General features: G+C 36.8%; 1 protein-coding gene across 3 annotated transcripts in view; it reads right to left on the bottom strand.

The window, feature by feature from the left end:
- Positions 1-15,138, bottom strand: part of Wwp1 (WW domain containing E3 ubiquitin protein ligase 1) — a 96,834-nt gene that overhangs the window by 4,241 nt on the left and 77,455 nt on the right. For all 3 annotated transcript variants that reach the window (XM_032905398.1, XM_032905412.1, XM_032905406.1), the window contains 6 exons: positions 13,951-14,084; positions 13,719-13,859; positions 9,352-9,472; positions 7,089-7,193; positions 4,757-4,853; positions 3,988-4,060 (listed from right to left, as the gene is read on the bottom strand). In XM_032905398.1, the coding sequence (XP_032761289.1) occupies positions 3,988-4,060; positions 4,757-4,853; positions 7,089-7,193; positions 9,352-9,472; positions 13,719-13,859; positions 13,951-14,084 (671 nt within the window). The remainder of the gene's footprint in view (positions 1-3,987; positions 4,061-4,756; positions 4,854-7,088; positions 7,194-9,351; positions 9,473-13,718; positions 13,860-13,950; positions 14,085-15,138) is intronic.

Below are 15,138 nucleotides of genomic sequence, written 5' to 3'. Positions count from 1 at the left end.
ACCTTCTACTTCCTTGCCCTCGATCACTCTTGAGTAACTTGTTCCTCTATTTTTTTCAGGTACTGACCTCAGGATCTTATCTTTAATATTTTCACCACCAGTGAAAAGCTCTCACTTAATATTGTTTCCTGATCATGTCTTTCAAGTTTATTTCAATGAAAATGCAAATCCGTTAAACCAATACTCTTACCAAAATTACACTTAGAGGCTATAAACAACTTAAGTAGATTAAAACAATAACCAACGTTGCCTAATATTTAAGAAGGTTTAAGTGAACTCACTAATAAATGCCACCAACCTTTTAAGGAAAACTAACACTAACACTAACACTCCTCAAAATATCCCATCAAAGAAAGATTTACCAAGTTCATCTTATGAGGCTAGTATTACCCTAGTACCCAAAGTGGATAAAGCCAAAAAGAGAAATGAAAAAGAAAATTATAGGTCTTTATTACTGATGAACATTGATATAACAGTTTTCAAGAAAATACTGCTGAATCAAATTCAAAAACACACCAAAAGGATCATTCAGGAGGATGGAGAAATGGCTCAACAGTAGAGAGCACTATTTGGTCTTGAAGAGGATCCAACACCTACATAGTGACTCAGGACTATTTCTAATTCCAGTTCCTAGGCATTCAATGCCTTCCGGCTGACCTCTAATGGCAAAGACATGTTGTGCAGACATGCATACAGGCAAAAACACTCATGTAAAAATGGGGCATGGCATTTATTCATCATGACTAAGTTTCATTTCAGGAATTCAAGAATGATACAAAATATGTGAATCAGTCATTTAGTAACTCATAGTAATACTCCCAAGGTCAGAAACCACCTGATCATATCAACAGATGAAGAATGGACCAATATAACAACAGCCTTTGACAGTAGAACATCCCTTTAAGATAAAAGCTCTGAAGAGCCTAAGAATGTAGCAATGAGCCTCACACACGAAACTATGTAAGACAAACCTGTTATCAACATTGCTCTAAGTGAGCAGGAAACCAACAAACACAGCATTTCCACTAAACCAGAAAGAGAAATGAATATCTACTTTCTCTACTCCTATTTCATACAGTTCTTCTAGTCTTAACTAGAGCAATAACAGATATAAATAGGAAAGGAAAAAGTCAAATTACCTTTATTTGCAGAATATGATTCTATATGTCAGAGACCATACACTCGACCAGATGTTTTAGAACTAATAATAAACACTTTGAAATTAGTAGGATGCAAAATTGACATATAAATATTGGTAGCTTTCTTATATATGCTAATAATGACCTTGCCAAGATTGAACATAAGCAAACAGTCAATTCACAATAGCTTTAAAACAAAACAAAAATCCACCAATGGATAAAGCTAGCCATAAAAGTGAAAGACTTCTATGTTGAAACCATTAAAAAACACTCAAGCAGACACTCTTAAAAGAGAGGCCACTGACATTCACGTATTAGTAGGATTAACATTATACAAATGACCATACTACTGAAAGAAATCTACAGATTCAATGCAATCCCCATTAACACTCCAATGACATTCTACAGAGAAATGAAAATTCCGTCTTAAAATCCTTCTGAAAGCTTAGTTATACCTTCCCTTAGGTGTCTACCTAAAGGGCTTATAAGTGATTCTTATAGTCTATGATTTAAAAGATCCCAGATAGCCAAGGAATCCGGAGCAAAGAAAACGATGCTAGGATATCACCTTACCCAATTTCAAATTATACTAGAAACCCAAAGAATCAAAATAGATCATCACCATAAAATAAAGGACCCAGAAATAAATCTATACCAACTAAAGCCATTTGACTTTTGACAAAGATTCCCGAAAGACATGCTAAAAAAGAAAACATCCTTTTAACTAATACTGCTGGAAAATGGATATCTATGTACAGAAAATAAAACTAGATCTGTATTTTTTCATTCCTTACCTACTATCAATTTAAAGTTTGTCAAGTATAATATTTGAAAATACTCCAATATAGAGGAGTCTCTGAAAAGGAGTCCTATAATTCAAGAAGTGAAACCAAGAATTGATAAATAGGTTTACATAGATTTACAAAACTTTGGCACAGCAAAAGAAACAAATTAATGACCAGGGCAAGAATCTGCTAGCTATACATTTGACAAATGTTGTTTATTAGGAACAAAAAAAGAAATAACAAAAACCAAGCAACTGAATCAAATAGATGAATGAAATAAACAGAGGCCCCAAAACAAAAATGTGAAGAGAACAAAGTACACTGCCCTTAGCTATCAGGGAAACACAAATCAAAATACACTGAGATCCAACATCATCCCAGTCAGAATGGCTACCAGGAAAAAAAAAAAAAAACCAAAAAACAAACCCACATAGGAGGAGGATGTGAGGAAGACAGCCCTTATGTACTGCTGGCAGGAATGTGAGTTGTCCATCTACTATGGAAATCACTATGGAGAGTTCTCAAAAATTACAAATACAGATTCCACACGATGACATACTTATGCCATTCCTAGGTATATACTTAAAGGACTCTAAATGAATACATGGTGATACCTATAGCCTATGTTTCAACAGTATTTACAAAGGCAAACTATGCTATCAGCCTATGGCTCAAAACAGATAAATGGATAAAGAAAATGAGGTGTAAATATATACTAACAACCTTAATTTGTCACAAAGAATGAAGTTATGTCATCTGTAAGAAAATATTCAGATAGTCATATTAAGCAAAATAATGTAGACAAGCATCACATGTTCTCCCCTATTTATGGGTTCTAGATGATAATACATGTATATGGAACATAAAAGTAGAAGATTGTGGAGGAATGAATAGAAATAATGGGGGAGGGGAGAGGAAAGGGGAAAAGGTTGACCTTTGTCAAAGGATTTGATGTATTTACGTGAAGATATCTGTACCAAACCCATTACTGTATACAAGAAACAGATGCCACTAAACTTGAGTAATGTTAGAAAAGACATAAATTCAAACATCAAGCTTTAACAAACTTAGTATTTACTGCTTCATAAAACATGGGCTTTAGTTTATTTTTGACAAGTGCATGTTGTTGAAGAGTATCAGGGAACAGCTTGGCACGCCTGCTTTTATTTGTCCTGAGGCACTACCAGGTTTTAGCCATTATTGTTTCTGCACATGTAGAAATACGAAGGCAACACAAAGCCAATCATGGCTTAGGATAAAAATAGCTTTGAGCTCCTGAAAGAACAACTTCTCTCTAAGCTATCAATTGGTAGGGATAATGGTAACATTTCCCTGCAATCACTTTCATCCACTTGTCACACCCTTACTAGATGATTTCTCTTAAATACCATTACTTGTTATTGATAGTTCTATAAACCTTTAGGTTTCCTTATAAGGAAGTCCAAGTTACAATAGTAGTATGTATTAAATGATATTCTTCCAATCATGTTTACTTTTGCTGCCTCAGTAAATTCTGATTAGATCAGTCAATTATGTTCACATTTGCTGATTCACTCTGTTCCACTCACTTGAGTCAAATTCCAGTTCTTGATTTGGGGCTTTCCCTTCAGCCTCTTTAGAAGAATATTCTACTCTTCCCCACAGCATGCCGCTTATTAAACTTAATCTAAACACTGTCCTTTCCAGGGATCTGTCTGATCATCTGAGTCCATAGAAGACGCACTCCAGTTACTACCCATTCTTTTCCTTTTAGCTCTTTGTTCCTCTTTTCTGCCCTACCAAGATCTCCTAAGAATGCAATGAGTAAGTCCATCCTAGTTGCTATGAGTACTCCAAATATTCGCTGAACCGGCAGACACATTCTCAAGTATTTCTAGTAAAGCTATACTAACTTCTTCTAGAGCACTTGGTTACAGAACACTATATGATTCTGCTCAGCAAGTTGAAATTCTATGTAATGAATGAGTAGCTATAATGGTTCTTACCTGCTACGAATAACAAAATAAAACAACAACAAAACCCTCTGTGGCCTTCACCTTCCTGTTTAGGAGTCTTGAACTTACCATGTATGGCTTCTTGGTAACCAGGTGTCTTTGCCAACTTTTTCAATACAGAATTTTTGAGGCCCATTACTTCCTAAATCAGGAACATAAGATAAGATGATGTTTATTTGGTTGGTCCTCTAAAACTATCAGAAGCATGTCACTCTGTCATATGAATGATCCAGAGGAAACACCTACACTGAGAAGGTTTTGGTGGTGCGGAGATACTGAAGTAAGAACGAATTGCACCATGGACAGAGAGGTGACTATTCTTACATGGTCTTGGTTCCTAGCAATTATCCTATGGAGTGAAGCATGGCCATCTCATCTTATGACACTTTCATTTTCTCTCATACCATTGTGGTTGTGAATGGCCCCCACAGGCTCACAGAGGTGAATGCTTGGTCACCAGGGAGTAGCACTATTTGACCACATTAGGTGTGGCCTTGTTGGAGGAAGTGTGTTAGTGGGGGTAGGGTAGGTTCTGAGGTTTCAAAGGCCCTTGCCAGGCTCAGTGTCTTTCTCTTCCTGTTGCCTGTGGATTCAGACGTATAACTCTCGGCAAGACCCAGTAGAATGCTTTCCTTTATAAGAATGGCTGTGGTCATGGCGTATCTTTCCAGCAATAAAGTCCCAACCAAGAAAAATGTTTTCAGTATCAATATCTCTTTCTTTTCTATGGACCAACTTTACATATAAATAAGTCATTCCATTTAATTCTACTGAATGTCTAACACATACTCTTATCACAACATTAACTTCAGAGAAACTGCAGTGAATCTGCATTTACCCATGAGCTCAGCAAATCCTCCTAGAGGCAAGCGACAGGTTCCAGTGACGAACTGCAGGAGTCGCATTCGTACTTCATTATCAGTCTCTTTCACAAACTGTGTAACAAAATCAAATGTACTTTAAAATAAATTAATGGCTAACATCCCATCAATAATGAGAGTAAACAGGTGAAAATGTTAAAAACAAACAAAAAAAAATCACTGAAACTGGTTCAAACAAAGGTGCAAAAAGTATTTGTAGTACCACATGGGTATAGCTGTGGTATTGTCTATGCCCTTCACTAGTACCTGAAAAACTACAGATGCTCCAAAATTAACAAGTTTGCTGACAAGTTCTCCTGAAAGAGGAATGTTAATGGATAATACAGTAATGAATATGTTGGTCTGAATATGGCCGGAAGCCAGCAAACCGGCAGTGTGAGGAAAGGCTTCTTCAAACAGGGAATGCACATGGGGTGGCATTATGGCTGACTGGGTTAGTAAAAGCCTCAGTGAGGCGTGTGTCTGTGAGGTGCCTCCAGACAGGACTAACTGAAGAAAGAAGAATCCCCTGACCGTGGGAGTGACCTCGTCACTGGGCTGAGCCCCATCTAATAAAAGTAGACGGGAGCCAGCCATCTCTGCTTCTGATCTGCAGAGCTCTGAGGAAGCTCCAAGGTCAAAGCTGTAGCTGTTCTTCCACCATGCTTTCCTGTCATGATGGCTGCTACTCTTAAAACTGTTAGTCAAAATCAAGTTTGCTTCCCTTGTTTCTTGTCAAGAATTTGGTTATAGCAATGCGACAGCAGCTAACAAAACAGCTTAGCTAAACATAAGGCTAAATAGTTTTCTAATCAGACTAAAACCTTGGATGAACTGTGTAAGTATACAGCCAGCCAACCGGAACCTGATGGTCTTTTGCTTTTTGCCTGCCCAGAAATGAACTTCTCTATCTCAGCCATTAGAGTGCTCAGACCTGAGTAATAAGTTACACAGGTCCCTGTGATGACTAAAGACTCTTACTATGGAGTCAGACCTCCCTCGTAAGGGCCTCTGACCTTTAGCTCTGGAATGCCTGGGAGATCCTAGTGGCCTGAAGGTGAGATAAGAATAGGACAATGTGCTGTGAGTATTAACAGCTGCCTCTGCTTCTGTGGAAGAGGGATGAGTGCTCTTTTTATTACTCTAGAGTGGGAAAGTAAGGAAGAACTGAAGGAAATGAAATGATGTTCCTGCGAGGCTGTGAATCACATGACAGTTGTAAAACACACCTTCCTAATAGATGCCTTAAAACTTCAGAAGGGGACTTAAGGCTGCCCTCCTACTAGCGGTAGGAAACATTCACTTAATCTAAATTGGAATTGCATCTATGTCTCTGGTTTCTCCAAATAGATCCAAATGTCACAACACCAAATGACATGGGAAACACATTTTATTATCAACTATGACATAAACCTCACCATTTTACCTAAGGCCAACAGAACAGTTCAGTAATATACCTTTGGTTTATATGAATTTAAGTTCCTAAGTTATCTAGACACATTTTGTGCAGGTTGATGAATATTTTAAGGCAAGTTTCCAGAAGGGAAAATATTATGCAATAAACTAATGGGAATCATTGTTATGAAAAGATGTATCTTTTGGAAAATCTCCCCATGATAATATAAAACCCGGCTTTTCACATAAATGTGAAAATTACCAGAAGTCCAACCATTAAGTTGCTCAAGTGAGTTGTAGTTAGTAAAATACTTATGGAAAGAAATTTAAAATCTTTAACACGTAAAATAAAGCAAACATATCTCTTAAAATGTACTTAAATATTAGTATGGTGCACTTGGATATTGAGACTCACCTGATCGCAGTTAAAGCCAAAACACAGAAAGAACAAATAGTCATTCTTATATATCACTGAATTATTCCAATTCTTCAGCATATTATCACCTTCAGATGAACTAAACCCAGCAGTGACCTTATCAATAAAAACATACATAGACCTGGCTAGATGTGATGGAGGATAACTAGAATCCTAGCATTGAATAAGCTGATTAAGAGAGGAAAGCAAATTCAAGACCTGCCTGGGCTGTCCATGTAGTGCCTATCTCAGGGGAGAGCCGCAGTAAATCTAAAAGCAGCAGAGGACACCCCATACTCCTTCACTGCTCACAGTGTGCAGAATTCATACAGTATGTGATAACACTGAACACTATTCATACCTCCATCAAGAAAATACTCAAAGTATTGGAAGGCTAAATTACAGGTCTAAAGTCTCAAAAATCATTAATAAATTACATAAAACTACTTTTTAAAGAAAATTCTTCAAATGATTGCTCTCAAAACAGATGAAGCAACTACCTGCCAAAACCAAATAATCTGCTTGCTGTTTCTCGTATAATGTCGGTAAACAGTGTTTCTCTGCCAGTCTGCCAGGTCAACCTCTTGCATGCCACACAGCATAACCTAGGGATGAACACAGTATCAGCCATCGCAAAGATTACAAAGACTATGGGTCTTCGTTGTTGTTTCTTTGCTTTTTAATTACTTATAGGGGTTTCTAAAAATACATTCTGAGTAGAATAGTTTGTCACATTGGTTTCTGCCAGTGTGTTGGTACTTTCCTTCCCCTTCTTCCTGAGGCAGGGTCTCATGATGCAGTCCTGGCAGGCCCAGAACTCATCATGTATACCAGGCTAGCCCAAAGGCCTAAGAATGGCAATCCTGAGCCTCTCAGTCTGGGAATACAGATGCCTACTAACAAGTCTAGCTTTTCTTTCTTTTCTCTCCTCCCGACCCCCGTAATGATATCTTTTAAAGAACAGAATTTTTACTTTTGGTGAGGTCAGACTGTTTTCTTTACAGTATTGAAAATGCTCTGAATATTATGAACATGTATATGTTTATATAAACATGCATTTCATTTCTCTGGGTAAACATCAATTGGAAGATTTGCCAGAATATGAAGAAGATATGCATTTAATTTTATAACCCGAGAAATTACCAAGATTTTCCAAATTGGGATTTCATTTAGGCTAGTATTCTTTTGTTTAATCTTAGGCATTCATGTTTATGCTTAATATTAATTTTAAATTAATCTTTCTTTATGGCCTGAGGTAGCAACCAAAGTTAATTTACTTTCCTGTGGATAATCCTGTTATTTCAACTTTATTTGTTGAAAATGTTGTCCCCCTTTCTACTGAAAATAATTTGACAATACGTGTTGGGCTCTGTTTGTAGCTTTGTTTATATACCATAAATCAAAATGTGAATGTCTCTCAAGTTTGTTCCTTTAAAAATTATTTTGGCCATTCTAGAGCCTTTGTAGGTTCCTATAATAAAGTCATCATTGACGGTATTAACTTCTTTTGGGACACTGACTGTTGCTGTGTTCACAGATCACCCGGGAGAAAACTGACATTCTAACAATATCAAACTTCCAATATATAACACACTCTGTGTATTATTATTTAGGTCTGTAATTTTTTGAGCAGTGTTTTGGGGCTTTAGTATAGGAGAGTTGTATTTAGTTATATTTTTCACCGTTTTTTGACGTATTTATGACAAAAGTATTCAGTTCTAAAAAGGAAAAAGACAGGAAACATGCCACATTGAGGATATTATGGTAAATTAAATAAACATTCACAAAAACACAAATACGGGCTGGAGAGATGACTCAGCATTTAGGAGCACTGACTGTTTTTCCAGGGGGCCTGGGTTCAGTTCTCAGCACCCACATGGCAGCTCACGCCTGTTTGTGACTCGAGTTCCAGAGGATCCGATACTCTCACACAGATATATATGCAGATAAAACACCAATGTACATGAGATAAAAATAACTTTAAAATAGATAAATCAATAAATAATGAAAGCACAAATGATATGATGTTTATAAGGGATTTAAACAGTTAATAAAAATAAAGTAGAGGGACGTGAGGGTTTGTGTTTAATGAGTTTCAGTTTTCTAAGATGGAAGACTTCCCAAGACCTGAAGTATTACAGTGCAGTCCTACGTAATACTGCACTGAACTGCACACTTAAAAATCATTAAAATGGCAAATTTTATATTTCATTTTATATAAACCGACCTACTTCTGACATATACCCAGTTACCTTCTTTACGTGCAGGTGGGACCAGTAGTAACTCATTTAAAAATCTCATTTTTCAAGAAAGTCACTATCAATTAAGATTTCTGAAACTTTCTTAAATTATTAATAGTGATTGAATTCCTCTTTATGACCCCTAATAGATGACAATGATCGATGATATTCTCTTTGCAATAATACCATTGTTCTTAAAACATTACAAAACATAAAATCCAATGCCACATACTTTTAGATAGATGAGAAGAATCAATGTTATACTAAATTGTGTGGACACTTGTATAAAACAATAAAACAAACTACACATGGAGCACTGCTGGCACATCAAGAATAGGGAGGCTGAAACAGGAGGATCATGACTTCAAGGCCCGTCTGGGCAGAAGTAGACCTTGTCTTAAAGCAAAAGAACAGACAACAGTGAGTGTGGAAACTAGAGTGGAAGTGAGACTGGGAGAGGAAACACAAAACCCACCCATTCCAGCAACAGCATTCCTACAATCACATAATAAAAGAGCCTAACCTCCAATTCTTTTTCATCAAAGTACTGTAGCCACTGAAGGGGAACAACTTCATTAAACCCATCAAGGAAAGCTTTGGTCTGCTCTTGTACTCCTCGTGAAAAACGCCATTCTGTCATTAAACTGAAAAGAAAGACAGTATTTCAAAATAGGTCATATATATAAATATATATAGCTAAGGGATAAAAACACCAAGAACGTTTCTTTTTCTAAATATACTAACCAAATAATGTGCACACAAGCATGTATGCATGTATACATATATGTTATTTTTAGAGTTAACATTTTCCATTAACAAATTCATGCTATATCACTTTTAGTTACTTTTATTTTTGAAATTACATTTTTTGCCTTTTTTAAAAAATAGTTTTTATTTATTTACATTGTAAATGTTGCCCCCTTCCTGATCCCCCCTCCAAGAGTTCTTCACCCCATTCTCCTTCCCATTTGGCTCTGAGACACTGCTCCCCCATCCACCCACATGCACCTCAACCTTTCTCCCGTCTCTTTCTTCCCTCCAAACCCACCTATATATACCCTTCCCATATTCCAATAAAAGGAAAATCCAGAAGAAACAATACATTTCTTGACACATATGATCTATCATAATTACATGAAGAGAGTATAAATGACTTAAATGGACCTATAAAAAGCAGTGAGATCAAAACAGCAATAAATTATCTTCCAAGTAATATGGCACAGACCTATATTGACTCACACTTAGATAATTAATACCAGTGCTCCTCAGGGTAGTCCTTAAATTCAGAATGAAGTTCATCAAAGTCATTTTATAAAGGTCATCACCTGATACGAAAACCTCACAAGGATAGGCTGACAGATACACAGATATACATATGACAGACTGAGTGAGAGAGACTGAGACTCAGATTATAAAATAGAAATCACATGGGACCTCAGTTGATGGAGAAAAGGTGTTTGACAAAGTATAACCCTTCAAGACATAAGCACTTGAAAACCTAGTATCAGATAACAACATAATGAAGGCTGTATCTGAGTAACCTACAGCCTTTGCAGTAAATGGGAAAAGCCTCAATGCATTTCTGACAGGACTGAGACAAAGTGCTTACTAAGTATGTGAATTGAAGTAAGAAGAGTACTAAGGCAAGGAAAAAAACAAAGACTATAATTACTCTTGTTATAGTAACTTCTAATTCTCAATTGGTACCCCACCTTTGATCATTCAGTTCCCAGATAAAAGGCACACAACCTTTATATTTACACTGAAGGTTTACAGCACTAGAGCTGGCGGGGGCAGGTACCTACCTACCCTCTGTTATTATGTCTACTTCCTTACCAACAACCCTGACATGTGACTATCTAATCATCTGCGCTGCTCTTTAACTCCAGTTGGCCAGCAGCCCTCATGGTCATGGTTTCATGATTCACCTACCACAAGATGTCTTTCCCTCGCTCCACCTCCTTTTCTTCTTCCTCTCGTGGTCCTCCCTCAGACCCCAAGCATGGAAACCCTAACCCAGTTTTATCTCTCTTCTGCCCAGCTATAGGCTGTTGGTATCTTTATTCAACCAATAGTTTTCAGTTAAGAAGCAAGTCCCCATAGTAGTTGCTCCTGTCCCTGGAGGCAATCAGGTCTTGTGGGTCAATATTTACACTACATAGTATTTAACATTATAATTCAATTTCTATTAGCAGAAAATATGATTCTGTATATGACAAATGTTGAAGACTCCACACCAAAAACCTCTTGGAACCAATAAACATGTTTAGCAAAGGAACAGGATATAATCCATACATGTATTTATCAGCTCTTAATAATTTTTATAGAAATTAGTTAATAGCTTTTCTAAAACCAGTAATGAACATGCTGAAAAAAAATTAGGAAAACAGTCACATTGGTAATAGCTAGAAAATAAAGCTTTGGAATAAATCCAATCAAGAAAGTAACAATAGTAAAACTACTAAAACACTAACGAAAACATCTGAAGAAGACAAAAGATGGAAGCCACTCATGCTCTTGGAGCAGCAGAAATAGTAGCACGAAAGTAGTTACACCATTAAAAGCAAAGATACAGATTCAATAGAAACTCTGTCAAATTCCAATGACATTCTGCAAAAATATTAGATAGAAGATCCTAAAATTCGTAGGGAAATACAAAATATCCCAGAAAGCCTAGCAATTGAGAACAAAAAGAACAATGCTGTAGGTATATCACCATGGTGGTTTCAACTTATACAGAACCCAGTCAGAAAGATAAATGGTCTGGCTCAAAAACAGACATGTGGATTAATATGATAAAATACATGCCCTAAGTTAAATAGCCAGGTGACTTTTGTCTAATGAATGGGCAGTTGTTGAAAGATGAGGGACAAATGGCAAAAAAACAAAACCAAAAATGTTCAACATCACTAGTCATCACAGAAATGCAAATTAAAACTATGCAGAGTCCATTTTACCCAGAGTTGCTACCACAGAGAAAACAACAACTGCTAGCTGGCAAGAAAGCAGAGAAAAAAGAATATTTATGTACTGTCGATGAGAATGTAATCTGGCTTGCTTCTATAACTACTAAAAATCAAAAACAGGAAAGAATATGCTAATTGTTGTCTAATACCATATACAGCCATGAAAATATACATATAATTATCATATTTATATTTATTATATTTAGGAACATATATGCATATACATATACACATATAACAACAATTAATGGAAAAAGGGGGCCATGAATTTGAAAGACAGTACAGGAACATGGGAGAGGGCTTGAAGGGAGGGAAGAGAGGAAATGATCTAATTATATTTGTAATCTCAATGTGATGAAATGCATAAAATCAGATATGATTATATTTAGTGAAATAAAGCAGACAGAAAATCAAATATTTGATGCTTCCATTTACTTCTTAAAGATATATACTCATTACATTTTTCTTCAAAGATGTATTCTTATTTTAAATGGATAAATACTTGTTTGCACATATATTCTCTGTACCATGTGAATGCCTGGTGCCTGCAGAGGACAGAGAGAGCTGGATCTGGAACTAGAGCTACAAATGGTTGCAGCTACCATGTGAGTCCTGGGAACCACATCGAGGTCTAGTACAGGACCAGCGAATGCCCTTCACTGTTGAGCCAATTTCCTAGCTTCCTGTGTAACACGAAAACAGAAAGGGCCTGGGGAAAGGATGAGAGTAGCAGAAGGCAGTAAGGCCAGAGGAGGAAATCCAAGTCTGAACATACTCAAAGTCCACAATGACGTGAGATTTCTTTATGCAACTCAGCATCATACACACTGACTATATGCCAATAGAACATTTATTTAACATGCACATAACATGTTAAAAATTGGGAATGTGGGCCGTGTGTATTGGCACACAGCTTCCCAGCAAAGGCAGGCGGGTGCAGTTGAGTCTGAGTCTCAGCTGGTCTGTAGGACGAGTGCCACAGCAGCCAAAGCTACATAGGGAGCCCTTTCCTGCAAAGCCAAAATAAGTACGGAATAGAGGCGAGAGTGCAGTGTGGCATGAAATGACAGTGAAAGGGGCGTTCCTGGACACAGTTCTGTCCGTTCTTGGCATAGCTTCAGTCCCTTCATCTGTAAATGAAGAGGCTGTACGCTGTCTTTGCAAAATACCCTTTTAAGTTAAATTTTTATTCTAAAGAACTTAAATATAAAATATTCATACACCAAAATTGACCAGACCCCACATCTATACATCACCGCAAACTTTCTACACAGACAGAATAGCCATTCTAAAGCTGTGAAACGTCACACTGGAGTTTATATTTTCACTATTGAATATTGGCATGTATTTATCCACCATCAAAAAATGGCAGAATTAAAACTAGAAAAAGAATGTGCTTTATATCCTCTTTTATGAATCAAGTTTCAGTTACCTACATTCACTGTCTTTCATTATCATCTTGATAATAGTTACTCTTTCCTCTTCTCTTTTCTTCATGTTATACTGTACCAGTGTGCACTTTTACACACACACACACACACACACACACACACCCCATTATATTATATATGTATATGCACGGTAGGCTAGGATTGACATATGAGGGACAACATACAACTTCTTTCTGAGACTCTGCACACTGGAAATCCCTTTTCAGCAGGAATGCTATCATGACTTTGGATCTAATCAAAAGGGAGAGTGCCTGTTGCTGATGGGAAAGTGAATGATATGCATTGTCTAACTTCAAGAAAACTGGAGCACGAGGTGTGGATCAGCTGTAGAGCAAAAGGATCTGACCCAGCAGAGAAAGAACCTGATGAGAGTTTCCTAAGTGCTTTGTAAAAACTAGTAAGTTGTGAATATAAGAGATTTCTAATTATATTCCATAACTACAGAATGAATTCAAGCAGCTCTACCAACCTACCCAATATATTCATCTTTGTTTTCTTCAGTCACCAGGATATTGGAACCTCCCAACTTTAAATCATGTGAAGTAACTTTTCCCAGAATCTCCATGTCTACAGAAAAGTACATTTCTAAGCCACATTCTTCAATATTGTTATCTCTGGATAAAACAAAAGTGTGTGAGTAAGCATGTAAACACAATATATAAATGGGTTTCAAGTAAATACCTCAATTAAAAAAAAACTTCAAACCTTATCCAGATTAGAGAGTTGTAAAATTCAGTATCAATAGATTCCAAATCCTTGATAGTAAGTTTTTTACTTAGCATACGCTTGTAGAATGGTAAAGAGAAACCAGTATCAATAAACTTTCCGTGGAATAGTGCCTGTGAAAAAATAAATCATTTTATTTAAACTTACAAAGTAGTAATCATTAGAGCACAGTGACAAAAATAGAAATCATGCATCTTTACATATTCAAAAGCATATTCATATTTAATGGTATAAACTGTGAAGGTTAGCAAAGCATAGAAACTTGAATGAAAAATTTAATTCATAGGTCAAACAATGTACAATAAACAATATAGTTTAAAAACTACTGTTTTTAAACTATAAAAAGAAGATGAGACTTCATTACCAACTTCTTCCACATGTAAATATTTTAATAGTTAACGTAAACAGAAATACCAAGCCCCATTACTTTCTTCCATTCCTTTCTTACCGGTACGACCTCTGTGTCTTCATGCCTACACACAGCATGAATATGGGAGAAGCACCAGTGAGTTTTGATCCCATGAATATCTAAAATTATTCCCAGCCCCTTACCCCATTTATATCCAATTAGCAAGTCATTTATATAGCTTCACACTTCCCCACTATGTCTCTAACAAACTCCCTGCCTACACCAAATCAACTTAGAACTGACTGTGCCTAGACATTGGTAGAGCATGCTGGAAGATCGCACACCAACTATCCAGCTGTGACCAGCAACCTCATAGGAAGGATTGTTTACTTTCTACCCTCAGTTTCCCTGTCTCAGATGACTGCTCACTGCTGCTCCTTTGTCCTCAAATACTTACCAAACTACTGCACATAGGAAATGGCACCCAGGAGTGCTTTGTGTGCTCTACCCACCTGCTCACTGCTAGCATCTCCACTCTCATACTCCTACTGCAAATAAGCTTTTACCACTTTTGTCAACAGTACAGACTTCTCTCCTTTATTCAAGGTCATTGCTCCAATATTTCTTATATTATGGGGATAATCAATTCTTTGTCCTCAGCTGGGCTTGGTGGCACATGGCTATAATACAGCACACAGGAGGTGGGGGCAGGTTATCAACCTGAACTACAACAACAGAATACTAGGTTACCAAATTCTGATACTGCACTGTGAACTTTTCTTAAGTAGGTGCCTATGTCTGAATACACACTAATCTTC

This window comes from Rattus rattus, chromosome 1 (genome assembly GCF_011064425.1).
Source record: "Rattus rattus isolate New Zealand chromosome 1, Rrattus_CSIRO_v1, whole genome shotgun sequence".
NCBI classification, from domain to species: Eukaryota; Metazoa; Chordata; class Mammalia; order Rodentia; family Muridae; genus Rattus; species Rattus rattus.
Note: the sequence above shows the minus strand (reverse complement) of the source record. Positions and strands in the feature narration are given on the sequence as shown.